The sequence below is a fragment of the Xenopus tropicalis genome, chromosome 7 (genome assembly GCF_000004195.4).
Source record: "Xenopus tropicalis strain Nigerian chromosome 7, UCB_Xtro_10.0, whole genome shotgun sequence".
NCBI lineage: Eukaryota > Metazoa > Chordata > Amphibia > Anura > Pipidae > Xenopus > Xenopus tropicalis.
The window spans coordinates 43,309,939-43,336,873 of NC_030683.2; the positions used below are offsets into that span (position 1 = coordinate 43,309,939).

Sequence of the window (26,935 nt, forward strand, 5' to 3'; positions counted from 1 at the left end):
GTGATATCAGGAGTGAGGCAGTAAACGAGAAGTTGTTAAAATCATAAATGCCATTAGGACATAGGGTACTTGTACCCCTTCCCCTGCTTATGTCTATGCCACCAAGATCTGAAACCTAATACTAATACTTCTGGGGATAAAAGAGAACTTCAGATTATTGAAGAAGCTGCAGCTCCACACAACAGAGCTGAAAAATGCCTGAGTGCGATCGGTTGCTAGGAGCAGAGAGACAGGGGGTGGGACTTGGGTTACTATTGCATAGTTCTAATTGTCACTCACAGTTATGACCATTTCCTGTAGGAGAACGAAAGATCACGCCCAGCCCTCATTTCAGACACAGAGCAGAGAGGATGTCTCTGCAGCTCTGATATAATTACATTTTTAAGAGGTAAAATGCAATTTAAACCATTTTTTTCTGGGGCAATATACATATAAAGGAAGGGGCATATAATACTGGGAGATTAGGATGGTACAATCTGTCCCCTATAAAGTCACACACTTTTTTCCTGGCTTTGTTAGCTTTGTATGGGATGGAACTCAGAATAAAACTAAAATTAAGGATTTGTAGACTGGTAGAGAATTAATAATGTGCTTTATTTTGATTACTATTTTGTGCATATTCAGTAGTTTTGTAGTTATGTTAATTGTGACCAGCCACAGGTTAAATACTGCAACTTTATCCCTTTCAGCAGGATTTTTGTAAAGGGGAGTCACAAAGCTATTTCAGCCTTTACTCTTGATGGGGGGGAAAAATATATTTTCAAGAATTTGTCCCACCAAGTAATGTGCCCTAGGTCATGCTTATAGTGAGCGGGACACTCAGCTTTCTGTGCTGCAGCATGGCTCCTTGTGTGGAGGGCACAGCGCTAGGTGAGAAGTCATTCTTAATAAAATCCCATTGTTTCCACCATCTGAAGTGCTGTCTCTGTTGCCCTGCAGCTCTGGTGTAAAACAAAATGTGATAGACACAGACTCCTGCCATGCTTAATGTGTTAGTCACTCCCACTAATTTGGATCATTGGATGCCGATGCTTGTCTTCACCATCAGGGTGCTATTCTGTTCAGTGCTGTGAATACTTTTATACTATTGCACCAGTGTAAGTTCACAGTTAACTATTGATTAATCCTAATAAAACAACATTTAGTACCTGTACATGTCTTCTATTCAACATATTAACACTGTGGTTATCTCATTATTTACAGTATATTGCTACATATTAGCTAAGTCTTATTTCCACTCCAAAATCCACTCCATGTGCCTGCATCTGGGCCAATGAAATGGCTCTGGGTGCAGGCACATCAATAATGTTTTAGGAGTGTAGGGAGTGGCCTTTGTTTTTCCACAGGCCCGAGAATCCACAATGTGTGGCAGTAGCCTACATGTTACTGTTACACTGTGACTACTACATTTATGTGACATATTTGTGGTATGCGGCGTAGCTCTTGTTCTGACTATTTCTGTTGTATTCTGGCTGTGTTGTTGCTGTGTTATGCTGTTACAGCATGACTACTGTTGTGGATATTTCTTGATGCAACCTTCTCTTCTTTAGCTTTTATATGTAAGTGCTGCCTGTAGGGACATAAGGGAATGACATAATTTATTTACTTACTGTAAATCCCTTTTGAACAGGAGGAGGCATCTGTCATATATGTGTGGCCTTTGGGACTGAGGGAAAAAGGATTTAAGGTAAGTATAAATCCTGTCTTTTACACAGTTTCTTTATACCCCATTGGGTGCCACACAGAAAAGCATTTTGTAATCAAACAGGTATGGGACCTGTTATCCAGAATGATTTTTTGGGACTGTGGATTTTCTGTATAAGGATCTTTTCTTCATTTGAACCTCAAGTCTGCTAAATATAGTTAAAACATTAAATAAACCAATAGGATTTTTTGCCTGCAAAGGATTAATTTTATCTTAGTTGGAAACAAGTACAAGGTACTGTTTTATTATCGCAGGAAAAAGTAATTTTCCAAAATTGAAATTGCATGCTTAAAATTAAGGTTATAGACAATAACCTTTCTGTAATTCGGAGCTTTCTGGATAACAAGTTTCCAGATAATGAATTCCATAACTGTACTACATACAGCATGATAAACAGAATGCCCAGATTTGTTGATATAGTCTGATTTTTAAGCCATTCTTCTTTCTGGCACAAAGTCTTTCCTTGTTCTGTTTCATGTACTCCAATAGAGCTGTGCTTTTTGTTTTATTTTCCCCATCAGGGGAAGAGAACAGGCTTGAAAGGCTATATTTACTACTCCATGGGCTGGTATTATTCTAGCAGCTGGCTGCTCATCAACAACCGGTGCTTATTTTTACTGGTGCTAGAACATTTGCTGTAATCTCTTGTTTCTTGTTGCACAACAGAACAGGACGCCAAGAGCATGGCTTTTGAGAAGATCATCCGTGAATCCCTTACAGGCTTCATACAATGTCACATCCCCCATTCTGACCTCAGGTATGGGCAGTTTATTTGTCGGTGTAATGCTGCAGATTATTCTGAATGCCCAATGCAGAGTAAAAGAAGCAGAGGGGAATGCCAAGGTTAAGGGCAGGGTGATGGGATCAGCCATTATTTATAAGCTGTTTGTTTAGCTCACTGCTGTGATGTCATTTTGCTATGATATGCAGTCAGTAACAGTACTTTGTTTACGTCTGATTTTTTGGCATGTGTTTTCCTGTTTACTTAGCGCACTGGATGAAGTGTTTTATGCCTATGTCTCTGGAGTCTTGGAAGAGCTGGGGTCTCAGTACTCATCAGAAGAGGACTTTGAAATGGAATCCTTCGTAGAAATGCTGGAGGGCTATATTCCAGGATTTTCTGAAATTAGCAGGTTAACTTCCATTGCTATTCTGTTTTCTTTTTGTTTTGTTTTAAATCTCAGAATTTAAAATTTGCATGTTTTGTTTAAATAGAAGTAAGTGGGATCAATTAAAATGAACATGAAAAAGTGCTAGCTTTAAAATCTGTATTCAATAAAATCAAGTGTGGCTGCCATTTTGTGCTAATTGCCAGGAAGGTGCAGCGATACTTTTATACTGCCATTGCCATTCAAAGTGATTATGGGTGACATCATGCACTTTTCCCCCCTACCTGGGTGATATATATGGAATTGATGCAGTAAGACAGTTATATAGAGCATAATGTACCCACTACTGTAAGTTAGAAGTCACCGAGGATGCTTTTATAAAGGTCAGGGAACCCATCTGTGCACTAAAGGGCTAACGCCTTGCCTGTTAGTGCACAGTGATGTCTGGGTGGAGGGAAGTGGATCTTTTTTTTTATCCACGGCAGTTGAGACACTGGCAGAGAAAGCGCCTCTGACTTAAGCCTAAGGTAACTAAGGTAGCTAATTTTAAATAGAATTTTACATTTTAGTAGGGGCACATTATCCTTTGTAATGTAAATTACAACCTTTGTCTCGGATACCATCGTAACAAATGTCTTACTATATTTGCAGTGGGAAAGTATATGATATGTTGTTTGAACTATCTGGGCGTTTAAGTGAAGCACGAGGCAAAGGTAGGTTGGTGTATTTTACAATTACAAGTAACATAGAAGGTGTTTTTGGGTGAGACTCTTACATGTGAATGTGTAGTAAATTAACCAGATTTTACCCTACATAAAATATATTTGCTGATTCTTAGGACGGAGCAGTTCTAGTAGGAAATAGTATTCCTTAGTTTCCTATTTTTGCAGAAATGGAAAGTGACCCTTCCTTCCTGTTATACGGATGTTGAATATTATAGTGCACATTGTTCTGATAATAACGTTATCTGTGAAAGAGACTTTTACATTTAGTGACATGAAGCAGCACAACGATTTCAAATAGGAATGAAATTATTTAATAAGAAATAAACAACCTGGGTGTCGGCTATATTCTTTTTTTTATTTGCAGATTATAACTAGCTCCCCTATTTGCTACTGAGAATTTAGTATAGTTACCTTAACCTGCTTTACCAATTCCACACCACAATTTACTTAGGGATTCTGCAGTCAGTTAACTTAAAGGGCTGAATTTCCAATAAAACAGCTATTTCTACATTAAGGATGTGCATCCCCCCCAAACCTGCTCTGACACTAAAGAGGTAAGCGTGGAGTGGGTGAAAGGCAGTGCCATCAGGGTGCTAGCAGCCCTAGAAATCCAAAAAGAAACTTGCCAGTGCAGGCACTCTATTTCCTATGAAAAGAAGAGGATATTTGCAGCATGCTTTTCATCGAATTGCTTAGTCTTAGCTGTTTCTCTTTTACTACAGGAGAGATATTAAATCTTCACCATGACCCAAAATATTCAACTTGAATAATATTGGCATTAAGAACAGAACCTGTAACTCTCACTTTGTACTGATGCAATAACAACTCTCTAGTTACTTGGACAGTATCACATTATAGATAAGTGTTCATAGAAAGACTAAGCAGAAAGTACAACAACTCTGGCTACATACACTGGACAGCAATGGAAGAAAAACACAGCAAAACATGCACATTAATATAATAAAGCCACCAAATAATTCATTTTCAGAACAGCTAACATTTATACAGTGAAACCCCTTCAACACAGATACCCTGGATAGATAGTACATCCAGTAGTACAATGACCCTAGCACTGTGATCATTAGCTGGCGTGCCTCTCTGTTGGCGACTGAAAGCTGGCATGGCTCACCTTTGGCAGTTAATTGCTTTTGTGACATTTTTATTCAGTAAATACTAAGGATGCAGTCAGTTGTGTTTGGGTTTGAAGTCTGATAAGCAATAACTTGCTTTAACATTATTTAACAAAATTACAGATTTGGCTAATTCTCTTTTTTCCCAGAAGAAAATGTTTCTCCCAAACCTACTGTGGAAGTTTTATTTGTGACACCAGCATCTCCCAGCACAGAGTCCAGCGAAAAGACTACAACAGAGTCATTAGAAGGAGCAGTAGCACAGGTACTGTGTAAAATAAGATACATGTGATTATTCCAGTATGCAGACTTGCTGGCACCATGTACAGTACCTATATATGTGGTATCATAGAATCCTACCAACAAAGCAATCATGTGTTACTTTAGTCTTAGATACAGCATGGCTTGTAGCATACCCATTTAAATCAAAGTCTTAGTCAAACTATGTGACAGCATTTTGTAACAGGGACACATAGTTTAGGATTCAGCCAATCTTAGGACTTAGGCCAGGTCTGAATTGGGATTCAAAATAGGCCCTGACATTTCAAACACACAGAGGCCCAAACAGTCCCCCCACCGCCCACTAAGTAGTAACTGTCTATGACAACTTATAGCGGCATTTGACAAAATCCACAAATTGCCAGTCTGGGCCTGACTTTGGCTTTTGGTCAAATGCTTACTACAGAAACAGTGAAATGTGTTACAGTTCTGCTGAAAAAGAAAGTGTAAGAACATATCTAGTTCTCTGCAGAGAAGAGAAGCAGTGATGCTAAAAATAACCAGAGAAGAAATAATGCAGCTATTTCAGTGGGTATTACTGTGTGGTTAACCCTTGTGTCGCCTGTGTGTGTGGTTCTGGTAAAGGCAAGCAGTGCACTGTGCTCCTTAACCAGCTGCTGTCTCACCTGATCCTTGCAGAGGTTACTGCTAAAGGATGTCCTTTCATTCATAATAAATGTGTTTTTTCTTGGTAAACTAGTTTTTGTAACATTTGCAGTTACAGTAGGGCACATTTACATTTATAAACCATGGAATGATGTCACATAGTACTCATTTGATTTTTAAGGACAAAGATGATCCTAAAAATGATGTTGATCTGCTTTTGGAAATATTCCCATCATGCACTGTGAGCCAAGCTCAAACAGCCCTGTCTATGGCAAAGGGGGACTTGGAAGACGCAGTGCAGGTTATTGTGGATGGAAAGGTGATGGTTGACAATCATTCTGGATCAAAGGTACATACCAATGTAATTGATGTACTGTTGGTTAAGAGATGTGACTGCATGTAAAATTTTAAAATGCAGATTTAGTGTTTTATATTTGGAATTACTGGCTTTCGCCCATGTATTTTATTTTATGCACATAACAGTCATCAAATTTCCAACTATGAATGAGTTGCTTGTGACCTGGCCAATAATATTTTTCACATTCATAAAACTGTGAAAGTGTCTGTTCTGATTGCATTCACTATTAGCCACTAATATTACCTTGGCATTATGGGATTAATCTATGTCATTGAGACTTCAATCAACTTTGTAAATGTAGTTTTTGGATAATATATTACTGAACTCATACTCAGCCATAATCTGTTTTGTTTTTATTACTAACGTTGTTTAAATTCTGTGTAATCTGAAATCCCAAAATATTCATTATGCTTTCAGGATTTGCAAGGAGCTCCAAAAGTAGAAGATCTAAAAGACTTTATTTTACAAAAGTAAGAACTAATATGCCTTATGTTTCCAAATTGTATTCGCTTATTAAAACAGTAATTATTGTTAAAGTACATAGTAAAATCAAAGATATGGAAATATGGCCTCTAGGACTTGTAATGTTGTTGAAACACAGCCAGGTTCTTTAGGATAGATAATCTATTCCATCCATTGGCCACTGATGGCTTTAAATTGCACTAGCCCAACAGATTTTATGAGGAATAAGATTAAATGTTATTGCATCAGTATAATGGATTTGTAAACTGATCGAACATTAGTATTATGTTTGTTGGACTGATATGCAATAGGAGAGGAGAGCATGACCGAGTTATCCTGCCTGAGCTGAACCTGCACAATTAAATTAGATACTATTAAATCAGAGATAGTTAAAAATATATTGCCTGCTTAAGTGAACTACAGATTCAAATACAGCTAGAAGACAGCAAGCTTAGAATTTCCACCAGGATATGTTCTCATTTGTTGTGGAATTTGATGACACTCCAGAACGTTTTAGTCAAAGTGAACAAGAACTTACATCATTCCAGGGATTCTGGGTAGTACATGCCAGGTGTACACACAGTTTGCTGGGTAATTTACTATATCATTGCATCACAGCTACAACACAGTTCAGTTAAATGTGGCATATTGGTAAATTAGGCCAACATAAGGAGCAGAAGATGAAGTAATTTGAGTAGTTGATATAGTTGGGCTGAAAAAATATTATCACACTGATGATTTGTCTTATTTAAGGTACATGCTGGTAGACACTGATGATGACAAAAAAACCTACAGGCCTGTGGCACCAAAAGAGGTAAGCTATTGCTTCCAACAAGATATAAACAAGTATGAGTGACTAAGGTGCCACAAGCAGCCCTCGGTCTAAATGAATGTTTTTTTTTCTTGCTTAGTTTATTTAGAACTAAATAAAATCTGGCTTTTGGCATTAACTAACTATAACCCTTATTAGTTCCCAGCTGGGTCAAGTTTTTACTGAGAAAAGAATGTCCAAGCCATTATTAAGAGACAACCCACTTGGACTCCATGTTATCATTAGGGTTGCCACCTCTTTTGGGAACTAATACCAGCCTTCCTATATTTTTATGTTTATTTACTATTAATAACATTGCCAGCAAGGTGGCATACATAGTAATTGTCCCAGTTTAAATGTATGCAGGTCGGGGGTTTTTATAATAACCATCATACAGTTACAAACTGATACATGGGTGTTTTTTGCTAAGTCAAGCATGTTAAATTAAAAAATAAGCGCTTGGTAGATCAAGGTAGCATCAGGTAGCATTTTACCATTTTCCATGATTTTTTGGCCCATGGATGATATAAGGAGTAATTTACTTATCATGGGGAGTACAAGAGCTTTAATAAGTTTAAGATATGGCCCTTACTGCTCAAAGCACACTTTTGCTTGCGTTCTTTGAACCAGCTAAGAAATCCAGCAACGAGGTGCAGAGTGCAGTGTCAGCATGCCCTTACTTCATGTCAAAAGGCAGGTGGCAAGTATAGGGTGCCATTGCAGCATGTGTGTGCCACTTCTTATTAGGGGGTAGTACAGGGGCACGTACATGCCGCCGCCTCCTGCCACTCATAAATACAATGCTGCCAAAAGTAGGCAGTGCTGTATTCATGGGGACACTGCAGGTCTCTGTGCTCCAAACCAAAGTGCAGAGACCGGTGGCAGTACATATATGCTGGAAGGCAGGATGCAAAGTGCAAAAAATGGTCTGATTGCTCCTATTTTCTGTACTTTGCATCCTGCCTTCCAGATCATAGTATAGCAGCATGCATTCACATGACTAATGCAAATATGCTGATCCACAAGTCTCAGTCTGCATTATAAACTATTTCAATATGTTTGCTGAACATAAAGTCAATTAGTACTAGTAATTAGTACTATTTGGCCTGCTATTCCTTGCTTATGGAATGCAAATTTTCATTTGGAAGACTAGCTTACACTGAAGTATTGCCAAGTTTCATTCTGGATGTGATACTGAACCCAAAAGTACCTGGTCCATATTAAAGCACTATATAAATCTTCAATGCTGTAAAGCAGTTTGTTTCATTCACTTTGGTTAAACTCTCTTGTGGTTCAGAATGTTATTGGGAATACAAACAGGTAGTAGGGACATTTTCAACAGACTATTACTGTTTGCATGGACCTACAGTGCTGGACTTCCCGGTGGTTACCTGGCCAGTACCTGTGCCTAGGGTAACAGCACACTTGTGCCTATATTAAAAGAAAAAAAAAAAAGTTCAAAAAATAAATTCCCCCACCCCACTGATGGACGCATTTTGAATCCAAGGGTGACCTTTTTTTTGCCTTCACTGGTGCGTGCAAGGGGAAAAGGTTTGCTGATGTCTGGTGTCTAGGGCAGTGCCAGACTGACACCTTACCTTACAACAGGCTTCTTCCTTGTGTGTCTTAGGCCAAGTGAAATACGATAGGCCTGTGATTTGCTGAGTTCTTAAATAAGGTTACTAGATCATGTGAGAAATCAAGGACACTTGTAGAACATCCAACCATATGTGCTGGAGAAATTGGGTTGTTCTTTGTTCTAAAAATGCTCTAGTTTGTTTAGTTGGGCTTAATGATAAATCTGTATTTAGATTTAACTCATTACCTACCTGGTGCCTTTGATCTTGCTGAGCTGTGTGTTGCCAGATTCTTTTCAAAGAAAAGGCACCTTAAACTGTTCGTAAAACTGTCCTTTTGTTCTACTTTTCCCTAGGCTCCCAAGAAAATGATCCGGTACATTGATAATCAAGTGGTTAGTACAAAGGGGGAACGATACAAAGATATAAAGAAACCTGAAAGTGAGGAGATGAAGAAAACCTACATAAATCTCAAGCCAGCAAGAAAATACAAGTTTCACTGATTGTTTCTGAGCCGGTACATAATTTTTACGTGACTGGGCTACATTTACTTACTGGATAAACGACTTACTCACATATGTTCTGGTCTTGTTGAAACTGATTGGCTTGCACCAGTGATGGTTAACCTGGTCATTGCTGCATTTCTTCAGTACCCTGAGACTGAGAGTTGCAGTTTAGAAACTACTGACATGTTTAGGTAAGCTTCAACTGACTTCACAGTTGCACTAATGATTCTACCCCAATTCCCCTACCAGGCAAAGACTCACTGCAGAGTTTATGAACTCAGAACAGAATGCAAACAGAACTGTCAATGTGATGTCAGCTGCCACATTTGTACTGGACTGTGTTTTGTATGTATAAAAGATATGTTGCACCTGTCTAAAAAAATGTGTATGCCAGATTTATACTAGGATTAAATAATTGTTAACACTCAAAGTACTTGAAAATGTCCTGTGAACATACAAGCCTCTGTAAAACTTCCATAGAAACTGTCAAACTGTATGAAGTTTAGTTTCTTATGCAATATTATTAATAATACCAGTTTCTATGATGAACTGGCACCTCTTAGGTTTATAACTTTGCCATGGTGATCAGTGATTTGCATTGGGAAGTTTTCTTTCTGTGCTGCTTTTATCTACCTTTATTAATATGGGCAGAATTGTGTGACAGCATATAAAACTCCCTATTGCTACCCAGTGCAGTTACTTAGTATAACTGAGCTGTATTTTCTGCATTTCACATGCACATGTATTTTATTCATTCATTCATTCATTCTGTACTGGCTGCTCTGAGCTGATTCGTGTCCACAACTTCACATGGAATTTTCCCTTCTAGCCAAGCTGCCTGAACAATGCAAAAAAATGCTATTTTTTCTCTTAAAACCACTTTGCCTCCAACCACACCGACTCCCCCACCTGCCAAATTCCATCTGCCTTTCTATCTTTATACAGCATTTACCCTGGCACAGAACTTGGCTTTGTCAGGTACTGCTCTGTTAAGATGTTGGTCCCTTCTGCCATGTACTTGACCCCCCCTACAGCCAGCATCTGATGATACTAAAGCATCATTTGAAAGACTAAATATAAGTTGTGATTAAATAGATATTACAGGTGCCTGCGGTATTTTTTGATGCATAACCTGTTTAAGGAGAATGTTATTGGATAATTAAGATATTTTCTTTTTGTTGTATATATAATAGCTACATCAGTGCTTTTAGTTGGTGCATGCATCTCTTTAGAGTAAGTCTCACATTGATAGAGCCTACTTGTGTTTGACATTATACTTCACACCATACAGACAGTGTTACCTTAAATGGGAAAATGTATGATTATTAGCTATTTAAAGGGTCAGTAAATCCCCCTTTCTCAACATCATTATATTAATATTAAATAGGGCTTGTGCTGTACATTGTTTGACTTTTTAAAAAATATATGGTTGTTTATTGTACTAAGTAAACACAATCTAATTCTAGTCATATTCTACTTCTAGTTCTTAAAAGCACAATAAAAACAAATCATCAGTCCACTGAGAAGCCATGTATATAAATAAACCCTTCCCTTTTCTACTGCTACTACCTTTATTAGGTTTTCATAAGGAGCAGCTCATTGTAAAGACTGCTGATTTGTTTTGTGAATGTAGTTTCAGATTTTGTCAAGAAATAATAAATACAAGAAATATCAAAAAACTATAAATATTTGCTATTTAATATAGTAGGCAAAAAGTTCAATACAAGTCCTGTTTCCACTATTTGTACCATAGATGTTTTGGTTTTAATGTTTAAGGGCAAATGCACAGTGTACATTAAGCCATTCTCAGATGTACAAGTTAGATTTATAGGTTTGTGTACAACCTGACTGCATTTTATTTTGATTCCAGTTTTGAAGAATCTGTTTTGTTTTTGAATGTTACCCTTTATAGGTGTATGTACATATTGTTTCTGTTACTAAATGATGTAGTTGGATTTTTCTCTCTTCTGAATAAAGTTGGGGAAGAACGTTTTCTTTCCTTTTTTTTTTTTTAAGATTTTTCTAATAAGTTGTATGCATTCTGGAGTACAATATGGTACATTTGCTAGAAAAAATGCATTTTAAGCTTATATGGTTCAGAGTATGCTTTGTGTTTTCTTTAGTCTACAGAAGCATTTATCAGTGATGCCTTTCCTTCAGTTTTTCCATCAGCATCAGCTGGCCACACATCTTCAGATCCACTTGTTTTGTGACGGTGCCAAACCAGTGGATGTGTGTTCAATTTGGCCACCCTTGTGTTGACATTATCATTCAAGCTGAGTTGGCAACTTTTATTTCCCCCCGTGTATGGCTAACTTTCTCCTTTAAGATTTGCTGGGTGCTTATTTTCTGTAGCTGCAGTAAAATATGAATTAAATTATCTGAACTAGCACCTAAAATAGCATTAAACCTGGACGGAAAACAACATTCACCCTTAAAGTCACGTGGGACATTTTACCATCACTTCCTGCACGAAAATAACTTTTCACTGTGATCTGTAGGAATCACCTGGAAATGCTACCTTTTGCATTTTTACATAAGTCAAGTGATTTACCTTAGCTGATTCCGGTTGATCACAATAGAATGACATGCTCGGAAATAGTTGTTCATGCAGGACAATATGTCACATGGCCTGCAACAAGTTTTGTGTGACTTTACCCCTAAGAACTGTAACTATGGAGTGTTCACTGCTTTCATTACAGTTTCTGGTCCTGGAATAGAGTTCATGTTGTAGTTGAATCCTGGATGATATAGATATGAATGTAATTTCTTTACAGAATACAATGAACACACCACCAACCAACATTCTGGCAAAAACACTTTAATGATAAGTGTGATTTTGGCTGCCAAAGTATTGTTATGTTCCAGAATCCCTAAACACAAATACTTCTGGTTAAGTTGAGTCCAATAGTTAGTTGCATATTTAAATTAAAACATTTCCATACTGTATGATACAGAATATCATATTTTACTAATTACATTAAATAGTCTATATTATGTTGTACAGAATCATATCATTCACTATAACACTTGGCTCGTGGATCTGTTTCAAGAATTGGATCCCAAGGAGCAATTAAAAACAATTCACGATGATGGTCCAGTTGAATGAGGGCAGTTTACTGCAAGCCAAAAAGTAATACAGTATTCTCTGTCCTCACAGCACCTTTTAAAATAAGAATGTATATTCCACCGCAGTCAGCACAACAAATGGTAGCTAAAGGTATGATGTAATAGGAGCAGCTCTAGATCTGGAGATTTATAAATGGCCCAAAGCCCACAACATCCTGCAGGAGAACCAATGCTCGCTGCAGCGGAGGCTCCACATCGAGCACTACTTCTCTCTTCCGTAGGTTTCCTAGGCTGGATTCCGTGACATTGTGGCAGTGCTTTACTTTCAGGGACTTTAGTTTGGTACAGTATTCAGCCAGGGTCCTGCAGAGAAAAAGAACAGTTAAAAGCTGCACAAGAACACCAACCTCCATAGGTAAGAAAAAGCACTAAGTTTACCCAGTAGTAGCAAGCCATAGCAACCACTAAGATGATTGCAGGTGACCAGTGAATACTACCTTCTAATTGGTTGCTATGGGCTACTGCTCCTGGGCAAACTTACCTTTTATTACATAACCCTGTATGGCTGCAATTTATTTTTCTTATTTAAGTAAATCTTAGTTCAATTAGCATAGTTATGCTTGGAACAGAACAAAACAGATTAATATACGGCAAAATGACAATATACATAATGAAACTCATCGGGTGTTTCTTTGCAACAAATTCTGCTTTACTGTAAGCCTGATCATAACAACTTTAACAGTAGGACTGTCTAGTAACAATATCTGTCTGTCCTAAGAATTGCAGTCTCAACTCAAAGGTGAACAAACCCAGTTCAAAGTTTCAGCGGCTATCTGGTTGTTAGGGTTAATATTACCGTAGCAACCAGGCAGTGTTTTGAATAAGAGACTGGCATATGAATATAAGAGGACCTGAATAAAAAGTAATATAAAATAACTAACAAAAACTGTAGGCTCAAAGAACAATGGTTTGTTCACTGCTGGGGTTAGTGACCTCTGCAAAGAGTTAGAAGAAGGCAAATAATTCAAAAACTATATAAAAAAAAAAAGGCCAATTTAAAAAATTTAGCTTAAAGGTGAATCACCCTTTTAAGGTGGAAATACAAAGTAAAATATGCTGATTTGGCAATATAGCCATATGGGTAGATCTTTACGCTACAAAGCTACCATTGCAGTGGACCAATTAGGAATAATCCAATTGTCCCGTTCCCCCTCTCCCCCAGCTAATGAGCAGATTATAAATAGGGGTCTACCAGTCAAACGAGCCAGGAAAGAGGACTTTATCAACACACCAAAATGGTCCTTATCCAATGAGATTTTCAAACCGGCTGCACTGAAATCTGGATAATTTTTGGGTAGACATTGATTAGGTATGAACTCCCAAAGAACCCCATATATGGATCGATAAGCTGATGGCTAGGTCTGGAGGTGCAGAGTCAGCAGATTATATCGGCCTGTATATGGCCAGCTTTACGGTTTGTTCATAGTTTTAAACAGTGGCCTTTTGAATAAATCACATTTGATTTGAAGTTTGTCAAACATTCAAGTTAAACTATTTTTCTTCTATTTTTTTTTATCCTTTATTTTAAGGCAAACCTGAGCAAGCATGGTATATTTGTAGGTTCTGTCTACTAACTAATAATATAACATTTTTAGTCTATGTAAAATGGACAAAACCAGCATATATTCTTACATTTAATTACTTTGTTTGGTGCCTCTCCATCTGTGGCTGCACCCAATATCCACAATCCTGAAACATAAAATATGCAAGGCACACCCTACAAAAGGCTCTTACAGGCGTTTTTTCTGAATTTAGGACTGGCCAGACCAGGGATGACTTTTGACGGAGTTGGACAGCTTGAATATATTGCAATATATGGATACAAAAAAAATCACTGTTTTGTTTAAAGAGGAAGGCATTTCCTAGTAGAGTAATGCACAAAATGTTTTAATGTCATATTTATAAATTGGTGAGTGCAGAGGAACCCTTGTGTTTGTCTATAGATTTTGTGATCACAGTCTAATTGCATCCCCACATAAAGGTTTAAAATTTTGTGGTGAGCACAGTTATTAATACATTAGCCAAAAAAAATATTGTTAGTACCTAATAGAATCATTTTTCACACGCAGGCATCCTGTTAAATCGAGGTGTTCCAGATCTCTGCAGTTCTTAGCTGTTTCTTCAACAGCAATGTCGCTAATGTTTGCATTGACTGCCAGTGAAAGCGATTTTAATCTTGTGCTCTTCTGCACCAAGTAGCTGATGGTGTCGTCCTTCAACTGACGACAAGCTGTCAGATCAATTGCCTCCAAACATTTGCAATGGTCAACTAAACTGCGCAGGGAAAGACAGTCCACCCACTCACAATGACCAAGGCAAATGTTTTGCAGGTGAGGACAGCTCAGCGATATTGCAACCAATGACTGCCGGGTTAGCTGTCCGCAGCTATTCAAGTTGATGTGGATGAGGTGATGGTTTTGGCCAATGACAGGAAGCAGCTCCTTGTCCGTTAACCAATCACAACAGCTCTGTAGGTCAAGTTTCTGCAATACAGTATTGTTCCTAAGCAGTTCGGAGAAGGTGCTTTTGGGTAAATGTGATCCCAACTGTAAAAACATTTATAATTACAAAGAGATGGATTTTCAAAGTGCACGATATGTACTGCAAAAGATATACAGGTATCGGACCCCTTATCCAGAAAGCCATTATCCAGAAAGTTCCAAATTACGGAAAGGCTATCTCCCATAGATTCGATTTTAATCAAAGAATTCACATTTTTGAAAATGATTTCCTTTTTCTCTGTAATAATAAAACAGTGCATTGTGCTTGATCCCATCTAAAATATAATTAATCCTTATTGGAGCCAAAACAATCTAATTGGGTTTATTTAATGTTTAAATAGTTTTTTTAATAGACTTAAAGGTAGGAGATCCTAATTACGGAAAGACCCCTTATCTGGAAAACCCCGGGTCCCGAACATTCTGGATAATGGGTCCCATACCTGTACATAAAAAGCATAAATAGGCAAAACAACATGACCTTGAACATTGTTACAGATAATTTCTAGAGCGGATATGAGTTATGTTATTTTACCTAGAATGTTAGTTTATATAGGATGAAAAAATTGTATCACACTTGAAAACCTTACATGGGAACTATCATAAAAGCACAAATGTAATCTAAGCATTATCTCACGGAAATGAGTAACTTTCTGAATATTAGAAGTTAAATATCCTGTAGTGTATCTGAATAAATCTTTTTATTCCTTTCAGCAATCAGTCTCTCTACATACACACTCTATGTCAGACACATCATCTAGACCAGTGCAACTTTATTTATATACTTGTTGACATGTTGAGAGGCCAGATTATGACAAATTGATGAAGTCCTCCCAAGATGTCAATGGAGTTCTAAAAGGAGACTTAAAGCTCAACATAAAAGTAGGTCAGAAATGCAGCATATTATGTTTTTGGGTTTTCTACCAGCCCAAGTCAACCAGAGCTCTTTCACAATAAAGATATGTGCCCCTAAAGATGTCCCTTAAGATGTCCTTAAGAAGGATATTAATGAGCTGGAGAGAGTGAAGAGATGTGCAACTAAACTGATAAAGGGGATGGAAGATTTAAACTATGAGGTTAGACTGTCGAGGTTGGGGTTGTTTTCTCTGGAAAAAGGGTGCTTGCGAGGGGACTTGATTACTCCTTATATGTACATGATAGGAGATTAGACAGGTAGTGGGGGATCTTTTCACCCATAAAAACAATAAACACACCAGAAGCACCCCTTTGGATTAAAGGAGGAGCAAAACCTTCATTTGAAGCAAAGTAGGTGTTTCTTCACGGTGAGGGCAGTGAGGTTGTGGAATGCCCTTCCAAGTAAAGTTGTGATGGCAGAGTGAGTGATTGGATGATTTCTTGAACAAGCATAATATCCAAGGTTATTGTGATCCTACAGTTAGATAGATATTGGTATATATAGGATATAATGTTAGTGATCATATAGGTCTATACATGTATGTGTATATATGTGAACTGGGGTTTGTTTGGAGGGGTTGAACTTGATGGACTTTGGTCAAATGAACTATGTATTTCTAAGAGGTTATTAAATCTAATTAGCTGTGTCATCTACTGCTTATATTTAAAAGGTCACTGTTAGAGGTAAAGTCTTCCAGAGAAATTTGAAGATATGAGATCTTATAAAATCTTAATTGCAATTCAAGTGCTGCAAATATCATATATTTTTAAATACTTTGCAATGAACTAAAAAAGACTCCATTAATTAATTAAAAAGTTGAAAAGAATACTCCAGATTGAAGGAGCTACATATAATGAAGTCACATGGAACAAAACTATATTATGAAATCACCAATAACGTATCACACTGCTGCATACACAATTAAATGAAAACAAAAGTTTTAAAGGATATAAATTTATTTCATTGCACCATGCTGTAAACAAAATAAATTATCAGTGGTCAAACAACTAATGTTTCCAAAGAAAGGTAAAAGTGTGTTCTTTCATCAGTAAAGTACATGTCATTCAACTAAGCACATCAAAAGTCAGAATGTAATTTATACTTTATAGTACATTTTTTGCAATGATAATAAATTGTACATGTCTGGGACCTGTTACGTAGAATGCACAAGACCTGGGGATTTTTGGATAAGGGGTCTTTCTGTAATTTGGGTCTCAATACCTTAATACTGCTAAAACCATTAAAATATTGAATAAACCCAATAGGATTGTTTTGCCTCCAATAAGGATTAATTTTAGCTTAGTTGGGATCAAGTACAAGGTATTGTACTCCCATAATTCTGAGCTTTCTGTATAACAGGTTTCTGTATAACACATCCCATACCCTAAAAGTAATTACCTGAGTAGAATCAAAATGGCGGCAGTTGGCAAGATAAAGGTGGACCAGGGACTGAAATGGTTTGCTGACTCTCTGAAGACTTAGTATGTGCCTCAGTGGGAGATTGCGGAGTATATGTGGGACCAACACATCTTCCCAAGGGAGATCCAACAAATGGACACTAAATAAAAATATAGAGATCTGTTTTTTTACATGTATACAGTAGTTATATACCACAAAAGTAATCATCCTGCAACCCTTACTCATTCAAACCTCAACTGAATATCTCTAATATTGAGGTAAAACAGGTCAAAGGACCCTATACCTGGTATTTCATCCTTCCAAATTAATCTCCACAAAACATCACTCTATAGTAACATTCAAGTAGTGTATAAAGTAAGAGATTACCAATTATAAAAAATAAAAAAATAAAGATGTTACTCTTTTTTTTCATTTCTATAGCAACATTTCACAGAAGATTATTAGGTTTTTCAGAATATCCTTATTTTTATAGTTAGTAATATAGTCATTCCACAGAATTACCTTCACTTATTATATTCTAATTATATAACTTCATAGTGGATATAAAACGTATACAATTTGCTATGCCGGACAAATATAATTGCTTTTTATGTGGAGGGGAGCAAAAACCTAGACACTAAGGTTGCAGTGGATGGCAGGCATAAATAGTCCTTTCACTATACTACTACATAAAGCAGAATTGAGGGGGTGAGCCAGGGAACATAGACAAGCAAACTACTCATTGATATAATCAGCAAGTCCCAAGCCACACTGCCACCTGTGGCTCAACCTAAATAAACAGGGGCCAATATACACCATGTCCCTGGTTCTAAACCAAGGAGTTTCTGACAATATTAGACAATAGTAGTTATTGCATACCTTGATTAGACTAGCCCTTTTCTGCTGGTAAATTGTGAAAATATCCTTCAAAGTTGCCTAAGAACTACTGTAGTACATGTGACATGTTATCAAGAAGAGGTTGCCTAATCAATTATACTTTGACCTGTAGCTTCTGGAAAGTACTGTACAATGTGATCAAGGCAAAGGGCATAATTTTTTACTATATTGGCACTAGAACTGTGGTTAAGAGCAAGTATCTTTAGGCAAAACAATGCATGGTTTAGTATATACAAGCATTATTTGGAAAACAGAGTTTCTCCCATTACTACGTACTTATTTTGAGGTAAACATTTTTTTTAGTAATGAAATGCTAGTCCAGTCTCGGCCAAAATAGCCTAAAGCTGCTCATTTAAAGGAAAAGACTGTCTACCGACTTGGTCACTTTTGAAGTCAGCAACTAACTAGCCTTTCCTAACTGGGAGGTAGACATGACCCTGATCCCCCCCTTTCACATGACCCTAACCACTTATTTCTAAGCTCACCCATCGTCATTCTTTTTTTGCATACCCTAAAGTAAAGAAAGAAGTACTGTTCCCCTACCTTATATCTTGGCCATACTTGCAGTGGATAAGGGCTAAAGGCCCTCCTACAATTAGCTGTAAAACTACAGAAGTAGGAATTGCAGGTTATTTTATTTTCTTAATTAATAATATGGCAATTTCGGTACCGCCTCCCTTCAACAGTTACTGATTGGCACAGGCTACTGCCCAGGTGCAAATTTGCCCAGTGTTTATAGATGAGCGCCCAAATGTATACAACAGTGGGAGATAACCGCATCACTTTGAGGGAAAATTTGTGCAGACGTACGAACTCCTTAAAAACTATGAATTAAACCTAGTACCCCAGATCTCAGGGCTAGACACTGTGCCACATGTTGCCAGTAACTGATTGTTGCAGTGATGAGTTCGAATACAGCCTTGTTATTTGCAGTTAGCAATCACTACGTCACTAAAACCCCAGACAATTTCCAGGTCTTGTTTTATTGTCAGAGATAGCAAAATGTCCCTGGCAACCAATCAGTGATTAGCCTTTAACAGCCACCTGTAAGTAGAACAATAAAAGCAAAAATCTGATTGGTTACCATGGGATACTGCCCAAGGAACAAATGACCCCCTATGTTTCAGGAGTTGATGTCAGGCTTTAGGGAAGGGTGCATGGCAAAATTTCCAAAAAGATGCACTGTTTATGTTTATCCTCAGCCTCTTGAGACTTTGGCCTACCCCCCAAGTCTGAAATGAACACCTGTTCTGTTCTGTTGCCACAAATGAAAAGTACATGCACCTTACCTGCTGTTGTCCTCATCCTTAGCCATTTTCAAGGTCACAATCAATGTCAGAATCTATTATCCTTCCTGTTTACACAAAATATTTCATATATATTAATGTCTCTGCTTAGTTTTTTCACACGTACATAACATTTCCTACTTTCCAGTTCTTTTTAAAGCACATAATTTTCCCTAAATCTACCAACTTGCTGCCATGGTTTAGCCTCTAATTTATCTGGACACTATTATTTTACAAATTATTATTATACAATGATTCCTTCTACAAAATTAGATTCATGCTACACCCTTCATTTCAATTATCTCAACCTATGTAACCTTAATACTATTACCAACTGAAATGACAACCTGTCAGAGACAGTTTATTTTTGATAATCTGTCATATTTACTCACTCTCTACTTGGTTGAAATGTTAGAATCTATAGTTGGGAAAGAAATGAATGAAGAGGAACGATCAAAAATCAAGAATATCTTTTAGTTTATTATAATACTAAGCTGTTAAAGGACCACTAATGACTGCTTCAAATGTCTCTCTGACAAAACAAAACAAAAAACAGTATCTATTATAGTATTATAATTAAGTATTATACTTTTCTATCTGATTCTTTCTGGCAATTTATCACTCCCTCTTCTAAATGACTTTTTCTTTTGTTCTTTGACTAGATCACAAGGTCTGCATGACTTGCCCTCTCATATTATTACTCTAAATGGTATGATGTAGGTTACATTATTTTGCTATAAAAAACAGACAGGTCTTTGTAAAGAACACTTTGGATTTTATAGAAAGTATATGCTAATTGTGAATGATACTGTATGAACTCAAGAAAATGCTAGATTAGGCAATCAACAGCATCTGATGCCCATGTGTTGGTGATAAAATGTCACTGGAAGAATGACCTATTTGTTTTCAAACTATGAACCCTTAATACTGATATATTTGCCCTTCTTTGTTTATAAAATATCAACAAGCAACAAGTAAACATTAAACTCACTATTTTCGGTAACAGAAAGAAGAAGGTGAATCTAAAATCCCTACTCTGGAGAGCTATGGGGGACAATGGAGGTAGTTTTGGTGAAGGTTTATGCCCCATTTAAAACATTCTACAATCTATTATTTGTGAGGGACATGGTTATTGTTTATCAAAATGTTTTCATTCCAACACTGGCCACCCATCCTGTTCTGCAGGACTCAAGCATCCTTATACACCCATATAGGAAGCAGCAGCCAGCTCTTCATAATGGTCTGATTCACAGATACCTGCATGCTTTAGCCCCTACTGAATAGGCTACAGGTCTGGAATCCCCCAGGTTCTGACTTAAGCCTAATCAAGTGGAACCTAAATTCAAAACTGCCTGGAAACGTCTCCCACCTAGGATTTAATGGGAAAAAGACACCCCCCCCCTCCCCCTTTTATATAAGCGGTCATTCATCCAGGCTTATGTTAAAAAGGTGCATAAACACTGTATAAACTGCCAGAAATTAACAGACATATTTTTTTTTTAACATTAACATACCTGATTCCTGTTTGAAAGGAAACCATGTATGGAAAGAAATGACCTGCCCCTGACTCGAATGGACCATTTCCCTGCCACCCCCTCCCTGACTCTTTGCGTCATTCCTCCTCCCTCAACGTGCTCCATTTGTGAGTGATGCATTCTGGGAGTTGAAGTTCCTCTACGTTTTAGAGACAATTGCGTACCGCCCACCCTGCCTCAGTTACTCTGTGTGTGTGTTTGGGAGGAACTCCTTATGCCCTCCCCCTGCTCCATACAGTGCAAGGCAGATTGTAATGCCTTCATTCGTCCTTTTCTGCACGTGTGAAAAAACACCTGCTTGTTGATTGGCTAATCGGGTTGTCACTTCACTGAGTGAGTTAAATGCATATATGGGCTCTGCAGGGAGCAGGTACCGTATTGATGGAGTTTTCTGCTCTGTACTGGGCTGCTGAAAGCCTGCGCAAGGTGTTGCAGCGCATTGGGGAAGGATACTTGTGCAGTGTTTCGTGGGAGCCAATGCTCTGCAGCGTATAGGAGTGCGGAATGTTTCCCTGCTATCCTGACTACCCTACAGAGCATTATACAGGGCTTCTGCTTCCAAAGCAAGTGTATTACATAGGCTCACTGCGCACATAGCATGATACAGAGGATTGCACAAATAATCTGCTGCAGAGCATTGCACATGTAATTTGCTCCACCCAGTGCAATGCAGAACATTGCAATAGCAGTTTGATCCTGCAGTACTCTGCAGAGCCTTTCTCAAGTAATCTGCTCCACCCAGTATACTGCAGAGCATTCCACAGACCCTCTGCTCACACTGCACAGGCATTCTGGGAGCATACCAGCAGATGTGTAGAATGTTTCAAATGTGTGCTGCTTTGTGGAGCCAAAGGTATCTAAATAGCTCCAGTTTTATTAGTCACCCTTTAAATTGCCCTACCTTAACTCCCTGATGGAAATGTGTTGTTTCATATGGAAGAGATATTCAGTGTTGGTCATTTTAATACTGTACTGTGGTACAGATGAAGCAATTTCTAGTTAGTCAAAAAGATTATCCTATTATTCCAGCTCAGTGTGCCCAGACGGCAGACTTTTAGCTGCTGTTGAACTACAACCTTGAACATGACAACTTAATGCTATCATTCAGCAATAGCCACAAGGCACATTATAAATCCTTGGTGACTATGGGACATAGCAGCACCTGTGAATCATGTTCCACCTATGGATAATTAAACAATGGTGACATCTTAAAGATCTTTTAGTATCATAAAGCATTTTTTTGCTTTACCTATTTCTGCTGCCTTTTGCTTCTATAAAACTGACAAAGTACATTTTTCCTCACCTTCTCATTGCAACATATACTTTCGTCTGAGCCACTGTCAAATCTGCCAGTATCCCATGGCAACTCTAGTTGACCAAAATTTAGCAAATGAAACACCGCCAGCATGGGACTTTCATTTAGGCAAAGGCCATAATAAGAGGGAATGGTGTTTGATGATGTGTTATTACTGCTATGATTTACACTCTTCACCTGATGGAGACCATTTTATTTGTTTGTTATGTTTTGCTAAGGACCTTTACTTTATTATTCTGTAATGCTTAGTAGAGCTTACATTACGCTTCTGTGTGCCATGTACGGAACAGAGGTTGAGAAAAGGCCCTGGCAGTAGGTACGCAAACAGCCCCACACAGGGCCAAAATATAACACCGGCTCTGGTTGGGGGGGGTATTACAAATCTACAAGGTACATTTATAATTCCCTAATCATCTCCCTGCCCAGTTTTACCACCCATATTAGTCCTAGATTTTCAGCTAAACCATGATCTTTTAAAGTTTATTACTAAATCAGCTTCTCCAGTCACAGTCAAATGAAACAGTTAATCACTGGGGATGCCAGTTGTTAGACACTCACCTTATGAATTCCAATCACTAACCTCAGACCCCAAGCAAGCACCCCTTTTTTCTTAAGAACACACCAGCCCAGGTGCTAATCTATTGAGGATTGGACTGCAATCTTCTCATTTTTCTTGGGATACCTTGTGGCTTCCATGGATTTTGTGCATCTGCATCTAAATCTGAAAAGTTCAGATTTTACTCTGCCACACATGTACTGCATGGGTAACTGCAGGGGTTAAATCAGTTTTTAAATAAGGGAAAGAATATGGCAGAACCACTACTCTGCCTAGAGAAACCTATCCATCAAATCTCAGTGGCCTGGCAAGGAGGGCATTATTAAATGAAACCACAATATGATAACTCTAAAGATAAAGTAGCTGGAAAAAAAACCACAGGTCAGATGGGAGAAATAGCTTGGACACTCCACAAAGCTGGCTTTATGAAAGATTGACAAGAAGAAAGCCATGGCTGAAGATACCCATAGTAATGTTTGCTGTTTGCCAAAAGGCATCTGGGAAATATGTGAAAAAATATTTTTTACGTCTGTTATGACCAAAATTGAGCTTTATGACCTTACTGCGAAACACTATGACCAAACTTATCACCCTGAGGACACTATGCTGACAGTGAAGCATGGTTTTGGTAACATCAGACTGTGTGAAAACTGGTCAGGACAGAAGGCAAGATAGAAGAAGCTAAATAAAGGGCAATTTATGAGGGAAACATTCATCTTTCAGCAGGTCAATGGTCCTAGTCACAAAACTACACTGGAGTGGGTTACAGACCAAGAATTACAGAATCCAGAGTGTAGAAACCGAAACTACGCTGGAGTGGATTACAGACCAAGAATTACAGAATCCAGAGTGTAGAAACCAAAACTACGCTGGAGTGGATTACAGACCAAGAATTACAGAATCCAGAGTGCAGAATCACTTGGCTTGCATTTGTAAGGTACTATTAGGTGTTACCCAGATTATTAGAATTACTTACCCGATACCTCAGGCCAGTAATTATGGTAGCAGAAAACTGCACCGACCTACTTTTGTGCAAGCACCACATTCAGATCTTACTCCTACTTCCTGCCAGGTGTGCATGTGCAGTAGACTAAAAGACCACACTCTTAAAAGACATGTCAACCCCCAAAATAATGTTTTGCCTAGTAAAAGAAAACATAATGCTAAGCAAATTTACAAAATACATTCATTACAACTTTGTAATGGTTTTTTAGTTACTTGTATATACAATTGCTATTAAAAGTTGCATTTGTCTGCCCTTTTCTATTCTCTGCCCTGGTGGCTCTGGCATTTGAAACAATGTAACACTGTAAGTCAGCAGATTGGCAGACTGGAAGAGACTGACCTTTGCAACATTGTTTAACCCTTTCACTGCCAGCCGATTTGGTCATTTGTGGAACTTTTATTGCCAGTCTCATCGGGGGGACTTTTAGTTTACCCAAGAAAACTACACATCGGTTTTTTTTCAGGACAACCTAAAAATAGAATTTTTATATAATTCCACTTCTGTAACAAAATATAGGCATCTAAGTATCTAAAAAATGAAAAAAAAAATATTTGTAATAATATAAACACATATACCAGAAACAAAATTATTTTATGCACAGAAATACAACTGATTTGGAAAGTCCCATGTCTCCCGAATGCGCCAATATCAATATATATAGTTTTATCACTTAACTTGACTATAGGTCAAAAATTCCCAGCAGTACACTACCAAATTTCCAGAGCACTGCTTCAGAAAGTTGCATACTTTAGATTTCAAGCCCCAAAATTCCACCAACAGTAGGTTTACCTTGGAAAGAACAGATCCTGGCTAATTCAGTTAGAGTAGATACAACGTTCTGTCTACTCAAAACTACCAAGTTGCAATGCTTTCTAAAGTTAACAGTTTTTAGAAAAATGTATGAAAATTTTGAAAAATTGCTTCAAAGCTTTCAGTCTACATCATCTTATCTCCTACAGGTCATAAGTTAACCAGATAAATTCCAAATATTAAAGCTAAGGGTCCACTGTACAGTCTGATGCCCAATATGCATAGTTTACCTAACTATATGCCATTTAATTTCTGACATTTCAGCTCTCCTGTAAAATCAACACATTTACACTATTTTATGTACATTTTATGCTACAAGAAAAGTAAGTTCACCCAAGAAAACCATACATTTTTGTAAAGTACAGTCCATCAAATCGAAAACGGGTACAAATGTCTTTCTAGTGCCAAGCCGCAAAGCCTTCCTAAAATTGACAATTTTTATGACATGTATTAAAAATCACCTCAAAGGTTTGATTTGCAGCATCTTATCTCCCACATATCATTAGGTACCAAGTTAAACCAACAGTTTGATACCAATATGTAAAGGTTTACCTAAGTATGTGGTATTTAGCGGTCCCAAGATGAACATATCCCAAATGTGTGTAAATGTATGTAAGTGCTTGTAAGTGTGCAAATAAATGCCACTTACCTGTTCTGAAGCAGGATGGATGCAGGGATCACTTGGAGGGTCCATATTGGCAGTGTTGCACAGCAGGAAGTGAATGGATTGTGCTGGGGTGGGGGTAGGAAGCAAGAGAAGCAGGAGATGCAATGCAATCGCTGCTTGGAGGTTGGTCCTGCAATGATTGAATCACAGGACTGACACCACAGCCCCCCTGACTTGTTGCTCAGGGGGCTGTCATCACTCCTGACTCTCTGCAGGGGCCACCTCTGCAGATAGAAACCTCTATCTGCCCAAGAACATATGCTGTCTATACTTGGCAAATAGAGCTTTTATCTGCCAGCATACATGTTTGGCAGTTAAAGGGTTAAAAAGTCATAACCAGTAGTTATGCAAATGTTGCTTTCAATAGCAATTACATTTACAAATAACTTTTAAAGCACTAAAAATTAGTTAGGCAAAAGAAAGAATTAAAGAACAAAGAAGTGTAAGCATATGATGGATTTGTGGTGGTTAGAGACACTCAGCTAAATTGCTCCAGTGTCCCAGATATCTTTGGGAGCCCTTGTACAATAGAGAACTTCTTTGGTGATTTCTGCACTGCACATGCAACCATCTCTTATGTATGGCTCCACATGTATGGCCCCCTTTACTTACAGTAATATGTAGACTTAGTTGGCAACATACTAGTCTGGGTATACGGCCTTTCCTGATCAATGTCTGGTTAAAAAACGGCCACATATCTATTGTTCAGATTAGAAAATCCCACATGTCCTCTCACAGTGATCCTGGTGAATGTCAACCTTTGGTGGATGTTAGCTGAAGCTAAACTACAGTAGGAGGGCTTTAATGTGGACATCTTTGATCCAGTTATTATTAAAGGAAACACAACTATAATAGACTTTATAAAACTATAATAACATTAATTTTTAATTATACCATCAGCATTTAGTGGCAATGATCTCAGGGTGAGGTTAAATGTTAGGCCTTTCAGCATCCCTGGCCTTAGACTACTGTGCTGCATTATGGGTACAAATGGAACAAGGATACCCTTGATTAATTTATATTTCAGAAAGTTTGAGTCAGCAGTTTGCAATGCATCAATTCCTTTTTGGTCAAGAAGCAGTAGTTTAACCTTGACATAAATATCGTCAATATATTGCAACAGTCTTATATAAGCAATATGGTGCAGCTTATAATATACTAAATATGTCTCTTCCTGTACACTGCAAGTTCAAACAATTATCGGCATGTTAATGTGCACTGTCCTAATGATGTATTTCTTTCTTTCTTTCAAAATAATAATATTAATAGCATAATATATTATGCTATTATCATTTATGTAGCACCAACACATAATGCAATGTTCTCCAAAGAGTCTGTTCATAGTTTATATACCAGTCCATGTCATAGAGGAGCTTACAAAGTTTCATATCACTAGGGTAAATTTCATCAGGCACCAATTAAACTATTTTTAGAGTATGGTAGGAAAATGGAGAACACAGAAACAGAACATGCAAACACCTTGCAGAGATTGCCCTGGTCCGGATTGAACCTGGAGCCCCATATCTGCAAGCTAGCAGTGCCACTTTCTGCTCATGATAAAACAATCATTTGTTTGAAGTAGAATTCATGCAAGATCTTTACATTCATCACATACTTATATCACTATAAATGTATCAGTACTATGAAGTATGGC

General features: G+C 37.8%; 2 protein-coding genes across 7 annotated transcripts; one reads left to right on the plus strand and one right to left on the minus strand.

Annotated features, from left to right (window-relative positions):
* The first annotated feature begins 281 nt into the window (after positions 1 to 281).
* On the plus strand, positions 282 to 11,280 carry cuedc2 (CUE domain containing 2). Of its 4 annotated transcripts, XM_018095262.2 has the most exons (11): positions 282 to 388; positions 1,631 to 1,687; positions 2,372 to 2,462; positions 2,695 to 2,838; positions 3,466 to 3,527; positions 4,819 to 4,934; positions 5,736 to 5,903; positions 6,330 to 6,382; positions 7,128 to 7,188; positions 9,119 to 9,279; positions 9,518 to 11,280. In XM_018095262.2, exons 3-10 carry the CDS (start codon positions 2,389 to 2,391, stop codon positions 9,263 to 9,265), a joined length of 825 nt encoding a protein of 274 aa, XP_017950751.1. In that variant the 5' UTR covers positions 282 to 388; positions 1,631 to 1,687; positions 2,372 to 2,388; the 3' UTR covers positions 9,266 to 9,279; positions 9,518 to 11,280. The 4 variants fall into 4 exon arrangements, with proteins under 4 accessions (XP_017950751.1, XP_031760677.1, XP_031760678.1 ...); XM_031904817.1 differs by having other exon boundaries at positions 9,119 to 11,280; NM_001126757.1 differs by having other exon boundaries at positions 312 to 388; positions 4,822 to 4,934; positions 9,119 to 10,950.
* Positions 11,281 to 12,073: 793 nt separating this feature from the next.
* On the minus strand, positions 12,074 to 20,951 carry fbxl15 (F-box and leucine-rich repeat protein 15). 3 transcript variants are annotated; one of them, NM_001011123.2, is given in 5 exon segments: positions 12,074 to 12,700; positions 14,441 to 14,943; positions 17,210 to 17,369; positions 19,396 to 19,460; positions 20,907 to 20,951. In NM_001011123.2, coding segments are annotated over 4 exon segments (879 nt in total). In that variant the 5' UTR covers positions 19,422 to 19,460; positions 20,907 to 20,951; the 3' UTR covers positions 12,074 to 12,510.
* Positions 20,952 to 26,935: the final 5,984 nt, after the last annotated feature.

Coding starts and splice junctions, on each gene's coding strand:
- cuedc2 (XM_031904817.1), top strand. CDS start 2,389: ATGGCTTTTGAGAAGATCATCCGTGAATCCCTTACAGGCTTCATACAA. Junction 2,463..2,694: donor ATCCCCCATTCTGACCTCAG/GTATGGGCAGTT, acceptor CTGTTTACTTAG/CGCACTGGATGAAGTGTTTT. Junction 5,904..6,329: donor ACAATCATTCTGGATCAAAG/GTACATACCAAT, acceptor TTATGCTTTCAG/GATTTGCAAGGAGCTCCAAA.
- fbxl15 (XM_012966505.3), bottom strand. CDS start 19,421: ATGGCTAAGGATGAGGACAACAGCAG. Junction 17,370..19,395: donor AAGGATGAGGACAACAGCAG/GTAAGGTGCATG, acceptor ATTTTTATTTAG/TGTCCATTTGTTGGATCTCC. Junction 14,944..17,209: donor GCCATTTTGATTCTACTCAG/GTAATTACTTTT, acceptor ATGTTTTTACAG/TTGGGATCACATTTACCCAA.